The 15382-nt window shown below is 36.7% G+C and overlaps 1 protein-coding gene across 1 annotated transcript in view; it reads right to left on the bottom strand.

Moving 5' to 3' along the window:
- Positions 1-15382, bottom strand: part of LOC125123010 (inactive dipeptidyl peptidase 10-like) — a 333549-nt gene that overhangs the window by 14320 nt on the left and 303847 nt on the right. The window contains exon 4 of the mRNA XM_047772091.1: positions 9893-9987. Within this exon, the coding sequence (XP_047628047.1) occupies positions 9893-9987 (95 nt within the window). The remainder of the gene's footprint in view (positions 1-9892; positions 9988-15382) is intronic.

Below are 15382 nucleotides of genomic sequence, written 5' to 3'. Positions count from 1 at the left end.
GCCTGCTTTTTTGAAGATTAATTGATCGTAGGTGTCTGGATTTATTTCTGGGTTCTCTATTCTGTTCCATTGGTCTGTATGTCTGTTTTGGTACCAGTACCACACTGTCTTGATTACTGTGGCTTTGTAATATTGCTTGAAGTCTGGGAGGGTTATGCCTCCCAAAGCCAGAAGTTATTTATTTAATTTTCCCTTCTCATTAAATTTAACTAATAGTTAATATTTCTATGAAATGTTTAGAATGATTAGATCAATCTGTTTAGAGCACACTTTTAAATAAAATGTCCAGATAAAGGTCAAATTAAGCCCAAGGCAGGAAGAATATGTTCAGTTTGCCTGTTTCTTTTCCTTATTCATTTTATTTCACTTTGAAAAGTGAGAGAAAAGTTAAGGCGTGTATTTCCAACATTTTATAGGGCAGATGGTTTTTTTATTAATTAGGTATTTATAGCTAAATGAGTTTATTTTAGACATTTACTCACAAACCCTCCCATTGTTCTTCATTTACTAACATACATTATTTATTCCTTCTTCCATCAGTTAACAATAGCTACAGGTCTAATAAGATATTTGAAATTCAAAAGAATCTTTCACTAGACTTCGCAAATGGTGATGAATGAATGGTTCCAGTGAAGTTCAGGCTAAGTAGAAATGAGTAAAGAAAAAATGTTGTTGCAGATGGATATTGCATGCAAGTTCTAATTTTTGAAGCTTATACAAAGGAATTTAGGGAAAAAATGGGAGTCAATTGTCAATGCACCTATGACAAGATAATGCTCAATGTCACTCAATCAAATAATTGCAAATCAATATAATGATTGCGTGCTATTTTTTCATCAGCCAAATTGATAATAGTTAAAATGTCAGCAATACTTAGTGATAGTCTGAGTATATTAACAAGCAATGCTATTGGTGAATCTGATTAAGCCAATTTGATACCATTTATTACATTTCAAATTGACATTTCTTTTGGTCCAACAATAGTAGTGCTATGAATTTAGCTTATAGATATATTTCAAAAATGGTTGCCAAGTGTATTTACAGGAATATAATGGGAAATGAATATATGACAGTGAATTATGCAAAGGTGTTCCATGTACCCTTAAAAGATATTAGAGAAAAACAAAAGGGTTCTTATAAAAAGATATTCAAGTTATTATTAAGTAGATAAAAAAGGATTCCATGCTGTTTAAATTAAATACTCACACAGACATGTGCATCGCTGCCCTGAAAAAGGAGTACTGAGTGCTATGGAGGAAAACTTTTATTTTTATTGTATATACATACATACCACCACTGTGCAAAAGAATTTTCTGTGATAATGGAAAGGCTCTGTATGAGCATTAGCTAATATGGTAGATTCTGGTTCCATCTGGATATACTGAATGTTTCAAATGTGGCTGTTATGACTGAAAAGTGGATTTTTAAATTATATGTTATTTTAATTAACTTAAATAATTAAATTTAATTTTTTAATCTAAAAATAAATTTAAATAGCCATATGTGGTTAGTGACTGTCATATTGGATAGTTCAATATACTATATATATTTCCAAACATGTTTTAACTATATTGTTCTCAAAAATGTCAATGAGGGTGATTAAGAATAATATTTATAGTCAATTGTACTATATTTTACCAAATCTCAAATCTTGATTTTAATGGATATATTATATATATATTTACATATATATGTATGTGTGTGTGTGTGTGTGTGCATATAAAATGGGATATAATCAAGAATGAAAACCTTAAAATTTTAAAAACAGTATTCAACTGAATGAGAGCTTATTAAAATAAATGCTGCTAACAGAGATAACTCTAATGAGAGTTATCTTGCTTTTTTGTAAAAAATTAATATATGTGTATACCTAAAAATACAAGATTAATGATAGAGTAATTATAGATGGAGTATGAATTGAACCTTTATTTACTACTTCTTTTATAAAGAATAGAATGCGTAGATGGAACATAACAAAATCTTAAAGGCAATTGATGAAAACTCACAGTTCACATCATACTCAACAGTGAAAAGCTGAAAGCCTTTCCTCTAAAATCAGGAACAAAACAAGGATGTCCACACTCACTGTTTCCAGTTTACATAGTATTGGAAGACCTAGACACAGCAATCAGACAAGAAAAAGAAAGAAAAGGCATCCAAATTGGAAGAGAATGAATAAAGCTGTCACTATTTGCAGATTACATGATCTTGTATATAGAAAACTTGAAGTATCCACCAAAACCAATTAGAATTAGTAAATGAATTAAGAAAGATGCAGGATACAAAAATAATATAAATAAATCTGTTTATTTTTCTATACAAATTATAAATTAGCAGGACGAGGAAGGCAAGAAAGCAATCCCATTTAACATCACAGTTAAAAGAATAAAATACTTAGGTATAAACTTAACCATGGAGGTGAAAGATCTTTACTGTGAAAACTATAAAACACTGATGAAGAAAATTAAAAATGATACAAGGAAATGAAAAGATATCCAATGTTCAAGAATCAGAAGAATTAATGTTAAAATTCCCATAGTACCCAAAACAATTTACAGATTTAATGGAATCCCTATAAAAATACCTATGACATTTTTCATAGCACTAGAACAAATAATCCTAAAATTTATATGGAACTACAAAAGACCTCAAATTGTCAAGGCAATCTTGAGAAAAAAGAACAAACCTGGAAGTACCATGCTCCCTGACTTCAGACTATATTACAAAGCTAAGCAATCATAACAGCATGACACTGGCACAAAAGCAGGTACACACATCAATGGAAGAGCATAGAGAGCCCAGAAATAAACCCACACACTTATGGTCAATTAATCTACAACAAAGGAAACAAGAATATGCAATGAAGAAAAGATAGTCTCTTCAATAAGTGATGCTGGGAAAACTGAACAGCCACATGTGAGGAATCGAAATTAGAACATTTTCTCATACCATATACAAAAATAAACTCAAAATGGATTAAAGACCTAAATGTAAGATCTAAAACCATAAAAATCCTAGGAAAAAAAACAAAAAAAAAAACCTATGCAGAACACTCTTTGACAGAAATTGTAGCAATATATTTTGGGGATCTGTCTCAGGCAAAGGAAACAAAAGCAAAAACAAACAAAGGGGACCAACTGAATGTAAATGAAACAATTGACAAGATGGAAGGGCAGTATACTGAATGGGAAAAAAACACTTGCAAATGAGACTGATAAAGACTTAATATCCAAATATATATTTACTGTATTTCCTTTCAAATATTCATGTTTCTGGTTATGGCTTTTTTTTTTTCTCTTTTTCACTTAGAGCAGGCTCATTAACACTTCTTATGAAGCTGGTTTGGTAATGCTGAACTGTTAACTTTTGATCTCTCCTTCAAATCTGAATGAAAGTGTTGCCAGGTAGAGTTTCCTTGGTTGTAGGTTTTTCACTTTCTTTAAGTATATCATACAGAGTTTCTGCTGAAAATTTATCTGATAGGCAAATGAGTGTTCCCTTGTACATAACTTGTTGGTTCACTGCTTTTAATATTCTTCTTTTTATCTTTTTTATTAGAGTTGATTTATAATTGTTCCTTCAATTTCTGCTGTACAGCAAAGTGACTCAGCCACACATACATAGTCTTTGTTTTTTTTTTCATATTATCTTCCTTCACATTCTAACCCAAGAGACTGAGCACAGTTTCTTGTACTGTAAAGTAGGACCCCATTACTTACCTGTTCTAAATGTAATTTGCCTTTTTAATTTCAGTGTGTCTTGGTATATTCCTCTTTTCATTTTTTTCTTTTTCTTTTTTTGCTTTCTAGGGCCGCACTTGTGGCACATGGAGGTTCTCAGGCTAGGGGTTGAATCAGAGGTACAGCTGCCGGCCTATGCCACAGCCACAGCAACACAGGATCCAAGCCACGGCTGTGACCTACACCACAGCTCCTGGCAATGCTGGATCCTTAACCCACTGAGTGAGGCCAGGGATCAAACCTGCAACCTCAGGATTGGTTCCTCATCAGATTTGTTTCCACTGCATCATGACAGGAACTCCAGTATGCTCCTCTTTGAGGTGATTCTACTTGGGACTCTCTGTGGTTCCTGCACATGGATGTGTGTTACCCAGGTTAGGGGAATTTTAAGCTATTATGTCTTCAAATATGTTCTTTGCCCTTTTTTCTCTCTCCTATGCCTAGGACCCCTATATAATGTCAATGTTACTATGCTTGATATTGCCCCAGAGATCTCTTAAACTGTCCTTACTCTTTTTACTCTTCATTTTTTTCTTTTTCTTCTGTTCACTGTTAGTGATTTCCATGACTCAGTCTTCCAACTTGCTGATCCATTCCTCTATATTATTTAATCTATTGTTTATTTCTTTGATTGTATTTTTAATTTCAGTACTGGATTCTTCATCTCTATTTATTCCTTCTTCATATTATAACTCTTTGGTAGAAACTTATAACTTCTCACTCTGTTCATTAACTCATTTCCTAAGTTCTTTGATTATCTTTATTATCACTACCTTGAACTCTTTATCTGTTAGATTGCATATCTCCACTTCACTTTGTTCTTTTTCTTTGTTCCTTTGTTTGGAACATGCTCTTCTGTTACTTCATTTTGCCCAATTTGCTTTTTTTATTTCTATGCATCTGATATGTTGGTTATGATTCCTGATCTTGGAGAAGTGGCCTTTTTGGGAGACATTTTTTGCATCTCAGCAGCCCTGCTCTGGTCACCAGAGCTACATACTTTAGGGCTGCCCCCTATGTGGGCTATATGGGTTCTTATATTATGGTGGGCTGACAACTGAGGGCAGTCTGGTAAGCCCAGCTGACTCCTGGTCCAGCTGGTTTCCAGGCCCTGAATTGTTCAGAGGCTGCCAGCCACTGATTGATAATACCAGGCCACAAGGTGGATGACTGTGGAACCCCAGAGGGTCCCAGGGCTAGAACTGGCTCACTAGTGGGCAGAGCTAGGTTCTGGGTAAATGGTTTGGGGGCTGAGGTTCCTGGACCTAGTGTTGGTCTGCTGATGGGTTGGGTCAGTTCTGACATGGCTGTCTGAGGGTTCTAAGCTGTCATAGATCTGCTGCTGTCTCACTGATTAGTGCAGCTGCATAATGATGTGGCTGGCTGAAGAATAAAAGGTATCTTAGAGCTGGCGTTGTCCTACTGGTGGGCAGTGCTGAGGCCGTTGCAGGGGTCAGCTAGGGTTGGTATTGACCACTGGTAGGCAGGATCATGGTCTAGAAGGACCCTGGTTTTTGCTCTCTGGGGAGGCAATGTCAAGTCCTGAGGTCTCTGGTTGCAGGGTCTTGGGTGTCCCAAAACTGTTATAAGCACACTGGTTGGTGGGGCTGGATCCTAAGGCTACTGAGTGAGGAGCCCAAGGTGCCCTAGATTAGGAGGTGGGAAAGGCAAGAGACCAGGGTTCCTAGGGATGATGCTGGCTTGCTGGAGTGTAGGTCGTGTCTTAAAAAGGCAAGCTATGAGGCTTCAGTGGACCTGGGTCCATTGTCTATTCACTGGTGATCAGAATTGTGATCCAAAAATCCCATGGCTGGTGCTCATACAACAGTGTAAAGCATGATCCTGGGGTTACTGCCATCCTGCTAGCAGGCAGAGCTGTGTCCCAGGAGTAGGTGTCCCAGAGTAGGTGTAAGACTGCTGATGGATGAGACTGGTCCCAAAGCTAGAGCTGGCCAGTGGGTGGGACCAGGTCCCAGAGAGTTTGGGGGATCATTCTCATTCTGGGATTGAGGGAGCTAAGTTTCAAGGTCTCTGGCTTTAGGGCCCCGAAGGTCCTGGGTCCAGTGCCTGTGCACTGGTATGTGTGTCTGGTGGACGACTGTGTCCACAGGCAGCTATGGGCTCAGGGGAGCCTGCTGGTATGTGGGGCTACCTGCAAAGCTAGCTGCTTGGCCTGAAGAGTTCAAGTAGGTGCAGACAGGCTTGTAGGTAGGGGCAGGGCTGGGTGTCCAGGTTAAGAAGCTGTAGAGAGGATTTCAAAATATCCCTTGACAGCATCAGTGACAACATGGTCGAAAGAGCTTCCTAAAATGACTGCTGCCGGAGTCTATATCCTCAGGGTAAGTTTCAGTTGTCCCCGCCTTTCCAGGAGACTCTCCAAGATCAGCAGGTAAATCTGACCCAGGATCCTTTCACTGTTTCTGCCCTGAGTCCTGGAGTGTGTGAGGTTGGTATGTGTCCTTCCATAGTGGAGTTTCTATTTCCCACAGTCCTCCAGGTCTCCTGAAATAAGCCTCTCTGCCCTTCAGAGCCCTATATTTTGGGGGCACCACTTCTTGCTCCAGTACCCACTGCATAGTCCATTATGGGACTCAGACCCATTGCTCCATGGAAAGAACCTCTGCAATTGTAATTGGGAAGATCTTTTCTGATAGGTTCTAGTTTGTATCATCAATAGTTATTCTGTAAGTAGCTGTAATTTTGGTGTGCCCATGGAAGGAGGTGAGCTAAGGATCTACCTCCATTGCCTTCTTTGTGTGCCTTTCTGAGGCTAGATTTTTAACAAATAAATTTACTATGATTATAGTCAGCATGTGAAACCACCTGGCTGGTCAGAAATTTCTGATAACCTTTCTTTATTTCAAATTTTAAGAGGTGATATTTTGGTTGCGTTTATTCAACAATTGTTTGCTTGTGCATTGCATTTCCTCACGTGGCAACTCTTTTCTCAAATATGAATCAGAAAATGGGAGTTCCCGTCATGCGCAGTGGTTAACGAATCTGACTAGGAACCATGAGGTTGCGGGTTCGGTCCCTGACCTTGCTCAGTGGGTTAACGATCCAGCGTTGCCGTGAGCTGTGGTGTAGGTTGCAGACGCGGCTCGGATCCCGCGTTGCTGTGGCTCTGGCGTAGGCCGGTGGCTACAGCTCCGATTCGACCCCTAGCCTGGGAACCTCCATATGCCGCGGGAGCAGCCCAACGAAATAGCAAAAAGACAAAAAAAAAAAAAAGAAAATAAGTTCATTGATTTCTTGGTGGTAGAAAAATTTTATCTATCCCCTCATCTCAAACATTCAGTGTCAGAACAAGTGATAATTAAACAAATAAAAATACTAAAACATGAAGTTCCCAGGGTGGCACAGCAGAAATGAATCCGACTAGTGTCCATGAGGATGCAGGTTCCATCCCTGGCCTCGCTCAGTGGGTTGGGGATCCAACATTGCCATGAACTGTGATGTAGGTCACAGATGACTCAGATCACTTGCTGCTGTGGCTACCGGCTACTGCAGCTCTGATTCAACCCCTAGCCTCGGAACTTCCATATGCTGTAGGTGGGGCCCTAAAAAACAAACAAACAAACAAACAAAAAAACTATAATAGTATGCAAACCAACTGATGTTTTCTCTATGCATGATAAGTCCATAAATATTCCTTGGTTCTAGTCACACTTACTATTTAGTAGTGACCTGTAAATAAATAGTTGGCCCCAAAAAAGCATAGGTACCATTTTCCTTGGAGTCATACATAAATTTTCACTCTGCTATACATAAATTTTCACTCTGTTTTATGCTATTTTTAGCATATTTTAAAAGATTATAGATATTCTATTTCTCTTTCCATATTAGTGCATGAGCTCTTTTTTTTTTTTTTTAATCTTATTAATGTTTACACATATGGCCTGGAATAATGTTTCCAATTCCCTCTAATCTCAAAAAGTGATTTAATGGAACTATTTATGACTCTTGGTGTTTTCTGCCAAGACACTGGTGATATTCAAATTATTGGCAGTAGAAAAAATATAGCTAATACTTATGAAACATTTTGCTCATTATGACACTGTGAAAGAGCCTTTGTTTGAAATACTTCTGGCTTTATGAGATAACATTTCCAAAGACTTAGAAATGATTGAGAGCAGTTTTGGGTCTAAATCACCTCTTTCACATAACTTCTCTTCAAAAAGTTACATACCCTTTAATTTCTTCCTTCATTAGAAGTCCACCCTATCTCCAATCCAAGAGAATGCCTTAAGACAATTATTTCAGGAAAATTATTTACTTTTGTTTTATTTTTGACATCCATGGCCAAAATTATTGTTACTCATAATGTCTGCTAACCATGATTACATAGCTAAAAGTGCCTACCATTCATATTTAAAATATATGTAAGCAGGGGAATGACAACATGGTGTTATCTCAATTTTAAAATAAATTGGCAGTCGCATTTTTTGCAAAATACATCTTATTAAACAACAGGCTATTCTGTAATCACATTTTAAGTAATATTTTTTCCTCAATTGCCTTGGTACACTTTTATTACAAAGCTCTTTATAGTAATCTAATCCAATTAATTATAAATATAATTAAAATATTTCTAACTGCTCAATGAAAAAAATCCCTGCAGTATGAATAAAATTTTTATGCTCTAATAAGAAATGTTTCCCCCAAGAGAATGGCATGAGGGTAGAAAGTACCCAGACTTTAGCTTAGCATGAGCTTTAAAAACAAAACTGTTTTTAATAATGCTATCTTAGAGTTAGGAGGAAGAAATTCATCTGGAATCATGGTAATTTGTATTTTTGTTTGCAGTTCTGAGTTAACTAGTTGCAACTGTAAACCATATTCCAATCTTTATTCTCAATCCCCTCCACTGAATTTTGACACCATTAGGGATTATAAATTGCTTAATTATCTGTGTTGTGAGATACATGTCTTTAGGGGGTCTATGCATCTTAGGAGATCAGTAAATTAGAATATTTGTTAAATATGACTTGGTGGTAATTAAGAGTCATGGCCAATATAGAGGGGAGTAAAATAGAGCTCAAAAGGATTTTTAAAAGATTAAACATACAAGCATAAAGATAAAAAGACATTAATCAGCACATTGAGAAAAACTAGAGTTTGGTGTGAAGTACCAAGTATCATCAGCAGAATGGAGTAAAAACCAAAAAAATTTGTTTTGTTTCTTTTTTGATGTATCACAGAGACTAAGAAAGCAAGGAATAAATGATGAAAAATACATAATTCATGACCAGAGGGAGTACCTCATTAACCTGTATAAGGCTATGATCAATATGGAGCAGTCCCATAACCAGGTATTCATGTACTAAGTATCTATTCCTAACCTAAATGCTTGACCACTAATGGCCTATATTCCCTTTCAAAAATGTTACTTTATAATAGAGAAAACAAATACAATAAGGCATTTAATTTTGTTATCCAAATTAGTTTTAATGAAATTAATTTGAATTGACTTTAATCTGCAAATAACTAGCATATCCTGTCTTCAATACTGATTACTGCTTCCTAATCATAGCTAAATCTAACCATAAAAGGACTAAATTTATCGCAAAGACAAAGTTCACATATATTTGTAATTTTATAAATGTGTACATTGATACAAAATTAATATTTAGTTATTTTGATCATTATTAGGCCAAAGATTCTGAAGAAGAAATATGGTACTGATGGAATGCTAAATTATAAAAATAAAACATATCAACCCCTACAAAGTCTACCCTTTACTTCTTTTCTGATCCTAAAAACCAGAACAGAATTAGAAGGAAGTCAGGAAATATGAAAAGTAAAGGGGAGAAACTTGCATTAGATTAACCATTTTTTAAAATGTTGGCATTTGTATGACTAAGCTTATGTAGAAAATACTGGAATAAATATTCATCCTGAAGCAAAATTATTCTTAAAAATATTCATTCATTTACCAAAAAAAGTATAAATAGGAAGAAAACAAAGAAGATGGTCATGAGGGTATTTTGTATCAATAGATCTATTGATTCCAATGACACCCAACCCCTAACTTTTCACCTGAAAAGCTCTGCAAGTGCTGAAGCTGAAAAAAAGATCATTATGCCACTATGTACACCGAGAGAGCATTCTAAACAATACTGAAATGATTAAAGTAATTATTCATTACTTACAAAAGTTGTGTTTTCCAATAATAATGTGGTAGCATTTGTCTCTATATTCAGTTTAATGACATGTCCATTCTCGCTTTTATACACCACATCTGTATCTGCAACAACAGAGATATTAACAATTGACAAACACATTGACTAGGTAATATTATGACTATAGAGGAGATAATGTACATAATAAACAGACACATTAGAAGGGCCGCTGTTAGCCTTTAATAACCTGAGCAGATTTCTCTACTTGGCTCACATAAATCCTCTTCAAAGATCAGGAAGCCCAGCTAACACATGGTCTATTGTGCAATGAAAATAGGGTTAGTGAGAGGGTCACTCAGAGTCTTGGTTTAACAAATGATAATTAAAATATGGGCAATCTGCTGCCCATTCTGAGATGAAAAAGAAGGGACAAAGAGAAGTACCTCCCATTTCCAAAGCTGATTAGTGATCTGGTTAAACTTGCAACAGGGCTTCTGGTTAGCATAACTCACTCAAAACACTCATGCAGACTTTTTCAAGTATCCAGTTCTACTACTGTTCAATTCCTGCTCAGCCTCTTTCTCCCTTGGGTGAGAATTAGGCCTCTGATATCTTATCACCAGGGGAAATCTCTGTGACTATATGCGTACCATTGCATCCACTCTGTCAACTTTAAAGAGAAGGATGTCTTCAATTTAAAGAACTATATTTCATCAGGATATCTGTTGATTGTATATATTTTTGAATTGAACTCTGCCACATGCATCAGGAAATCAAAGAATACTATAGACTGAGTATATTGACCTGAGAGAAAGTGCCAGAAAGGATACTCAGAAGTCAAAAAAGAAAGACATCTATATAAATGACATATATATAACATATATTTTATATAGAAAGACATCCACATAAGACATATATAATTACATATATACTATATATATATATATATAACTCAATATATACATATAAATGTAATTAAAAGAGAAGATAACCAAATAAAAGCAGTCATGAATGCTTTCTTTTTTGGGGGGTGGAGGATAATCTCCTTTTCTGTTTTATCCGATTTGTACCTTCTCCATGGTATTGCACCTTCCTAACCCCTGCATATCCTTAGAAAGAAGGGCAATATTAAAAAGGACTGGGAACACTATTCACCATAAATTAAAGTTATATAAATCATAACTCTCTGAACCTGACTGTCTTCTTCTGCATAATGGTAATAAACAAGTACTGCTTGGTGAGTTGTGAAGATTACGTGGAAATGTCTGACAATTTTAGCAGACCAAGATTTTCTGACCTGGCCTCTAGTTATTTCAAAATTATACAAAGTAACACCCAGAAGTTATGATGAGACATAATCAATGCTAAACAATCTTCAGTGTTTCCTTCAGAAGACTGAGAGGCCAATGTGACTCTCCTACTAGAGTCAGGGATGGCACAGGAGGCCTCTAGTTCTTCCTGACCTTAATCACATGAAGACACTGATATGCTGGAACTGCAGCCAGGGTCACAGGGAAAGACAATAGTGTTCTAAGGAAGGAAAAATAAGACAAAGCTTTCCAAGGTCCTATCTGAGGCATACTTAGGCGAACTGAAAGACAGTCTTGTGACCTTTAAAATAAGGCCTTGCATTTTTTGCGTCTATTGAGATGATCATATGATTTTTGACTTTTTTTTTGTTAATGTGGTGTATGATGCTGATTTATTTGCGTATGTTCAACCATCCTTGTGAACCTGGGATGAACCCAACCTGGTCATGGTGTATAATTTTTTTGGTATGTTGTTGGATTCGGTTGGCTAAGATTTTGTTGAGAATTTTTGCATCTATATTCATCAATGATATTGGGCGATAGTTTGACAAAGTCCAACATCCATTCATGATCAAGACCCTTGCCAAACTGGGTATAGAGGGAACATTCCTGAATATAATCAAAGCCATTTATGAGAAACCCACAGCAAATATAATCCTCAATGGGGAAAAACTGAAAGCCTTCTCACTCAAATCTGGAACAAGACAGGGATGCCCACTCTCACCACTGCTATTCAACATCGTTTTGGAAGTCCTAGCCACAGCAATTAGACAAACAAAAGAAATAAAAGGCATCCATATAGGAAGAGAAGAGATAAAACTGTCACTGTATGCAGATGACATGATACTATACATAGAAAACCCTAAGGACTCAACCCAAAAACTACTTGAACTGATTAATAAATTCAGCAAAGCAGCAGGATATAAGATTAATATTCAGAAGTCAGTGGCATTTCTGTATACCAGCAATGAAATATTAGAAAAGGAATACAAAAATATAATACCTTTTAAAATTGCACCTCACAAAATCAAATACCTCGGAATACACCTGACCAAGGAGGTAAAGGACCTATATGCCGAGAACTATAAAACTTTAACCAAAGAAATCAAAGAAGATGTAAAGAAATGGAAAGATATTCCATGTTCCTGGATTGGGAAAATCAATATTGTAAAAATGGCCATACTACCCAAAGCAATCTACAGATTCAATGCAATCCCTATCAAATTACCCAGGACATTTTTCACAGAACTAGAACAAAAAATCCAAAAATTTGTATAGAGTAACAAAAGACCCAGAATCGCCAAAGCAATCCTGAGAAATAAAAACCAAGCAGGAGGCATAACTCTCCCAAACTTCAAAAAATATTACAAAGCCACAGTCATCAAAACAGTGTGGTACTGGTATCAAAACAGACAGACAGACCAATGGAACAGAATAGAGAACCCAGAAATAAACCCTGACACCTATGGTCAATTAATCTGTGACAAGGGAGGCAAGAACATCAAATGGGAAAAAGAAAGTCTATTCAGCAAGCATTGCTGGGACACCTGGACAGCTGCATGCAAAGCAATGAAACTAGAACACACCCTCACACCATGCACAAACATAAACTCCAAATGGCTGAAAGACTTAAATATACGACAGGACACCATCAAACTCCTAGAAGAAAACATAGGCAAAACACTCTCGGACATCAACATCATGAATATTTTCTCAGGTCAGTCTCCCAAAGCAATAGAAATTAGAGCAAAAATAAACCCATGGGACCTCATCAAACTGACAAGCTTTTGCACAGCAAAGGAAACCAAAAAGAAAACAAAAAGACAACTCACAGAATGGGAGAAAATAGTTTCAAATGATGCAACTGACAAGGGCTTAATCTCTAGAATATATAAACAACGTATACAACCCAGCAGCAAAAAAGCTAATCAACCAATGGAAAAATGGGCAAGAGACCTGAATAAACAGTTCTCCAAGGAAGATATACAGATGGCCAACAAACACATGAAAAAATGCTCAACATCGCTGACTATAAGAGAAATGCAAATCAAAACTACCATGAGATAGCACTTCACACCAGTCAGAATGGCCATCATTAAGAAGTCCACAAATAACAAGTGCTGGAGGGGTTGTGATGAAAAGGGAACCCTCCTGCACTGTTGGTGGGAATGTCAACTGGTACAACCACTATGGAGAACAGTTTGGAGATACCTTAGAAACCTATACATAGAACTTCCATATGACCCCGCAATCCCACTCTTGTGCATCTATCCGGACAAAACTCTACTTAAAAGAGACACATGCACCCGCATGTTCATTGCAGCACTATCCACAATAGCCAGGACATGGAAACAACCCAAATGTCCATCAACAGATGATTGGATTCAGAAGAGGTGGTATATATACACAATGGAATACTACTCGGCCATAAAAAAGAATGACATAATGCCATTTGCAGCAACATGGATGGAGCTAGAGAATCTCATTCTGAGTGAAATGAGCCAGAAAGACAAAGACAAATACCATATGATATCACTCATAACTGGAACCTAATATCCAGCACAAATGAACATCTCCTTAGAAAAGAAAATCATGGATTTGGAGAAGAGACTTGTGGCTGCCTGATGGGAGGGGAAGGGGGAAGGCATGGGAGGGATCGGGAGCTTGTGCTTATCAGACACAACTTAGAATAGATTTACAAGGAGATCCCACTGAATAGCATTGAGAACTTTGTCTAGATACTCATGTTGCAACAGAAGAAAGGCTGGGGGAAAAATGTAATTGTAATGTATTCATGTAAGGATAACCTGACCCCCTTGCTGTACAGTGGGAAAATAAAGAAATAAAATAAAATAAAATAAAATAAGGCCTTGCATCACCTTCTGAATTTCTTACATCACCTACAAATACATTGGGTTCTTTTTATCATTCACTTAACCTGCTATCCATTCTAATGATATAAGACAAATAATAGGTTTAAATACACAACAAATACTTATTTTGATTTATAATCTTTACCGCTCTTACCTTTCCTTTCTATCCCATATTTATGGTCATAGCTCAACAGCAACAGTAGTCACCTGGGTTACTCATTCAGCCTTGCCAGCTGACTCTGATCCCCTGCCTTCCTGCTCTTGATTAATGCTTGCTTGAGTCAATAATCCAACTTTAATTGACACACCTCTGTTATCTTTCTTCATAATCTCAATTATCGACTTGATATGGATGGACATTACTACCATAAATTAGAATAAGCAGCACGCCCTAATAAACACCCCTATAATATTTTCACAATAAATTGAAAGAGGATTTTCCTCTTCCACTGCATCATGGAACAAAATACAGGAAAAAACTGCTCAGTGATGAGTTCTTCTCCCAGAGGATTAGCACATTGCAGTATTCTAAATAGGGATCGTGTCTGTGAGCTCAGGAAGAAAGAAGGGCCCAGAGAGCAGCTTTAGCATAAATAGTCATTCCTCTTCAATAGAAGACATAGAGTAATATATGGCATTAGAGTTTTTCATAGAAAGAGGAAACCCTCAGCAGGTGATGCATTGTATCGAGGTGGAGGAAGGAAAATTAATTTTTATTTCCTTTAGAATCAAAATTGAAGGAAGTGAAGCTTGTTTGAGAAGATGAAAACTATATATAATATTTGTAAGGTAAACATCATTGGATAACCATTTAGAATTAAAAAAATGCCTATAGAAATTTGAGATTTATAAATACCTTAAATCTGCACTCTTACAAATTTTACTATAGAAGTTTTAATGTTGCATTATTGGAAAAAACTTTTTAAATCCACCTGTAACTTTCTAGGTCAATATGTAATACAAACTTCTGTATGAATTATTTTAAAAGCATCTAATATCTGACTTCATTAAACTCTAATCTTTTCCTGGCCTTGGAGTTCCCGTCATGGCACAGCAGAAACGAATCTGACTAGGAACCATGAGAATACGGTTTCGATCCCTGGCCTGGCTCCGCGGGTTAAGGATCCGGCAATGCCGTGAGCTGTTGTGTAGGTTGCAAACGTGTTTCAAATGCTGTGTTGATGTGGCTCTGGTATAGGCCGGCAGCAATGGCTCCAATTTGACCCCTAGCCTGGGAACCTCCTTATGCCATGAGTGCAGCCTTAAAAAGACAAAAAGACAAAAATATATATATATATATATTTTTTTCCTGACCTTTAAAATCTGGTCTTCTGCAA

Source organism: Phacochoerus africanus, chromosome 3 (genome assembly GCF_016906955.1).
Source record: "Phacochoerus africanus isolate WHEZ1 chromosome 3, ROS_Pafr_v1, whole genome shotgun sequence".
Lineage (NCBI taxonomy): Eukaryota > Metazoa > Chordata > Mammalia > Artiodactyla > Suidae > Phacochoerus > Phacochoerus africanus.
This window is presented reverse-complemented; position numbering and strand designations above follow the sequence as displayed.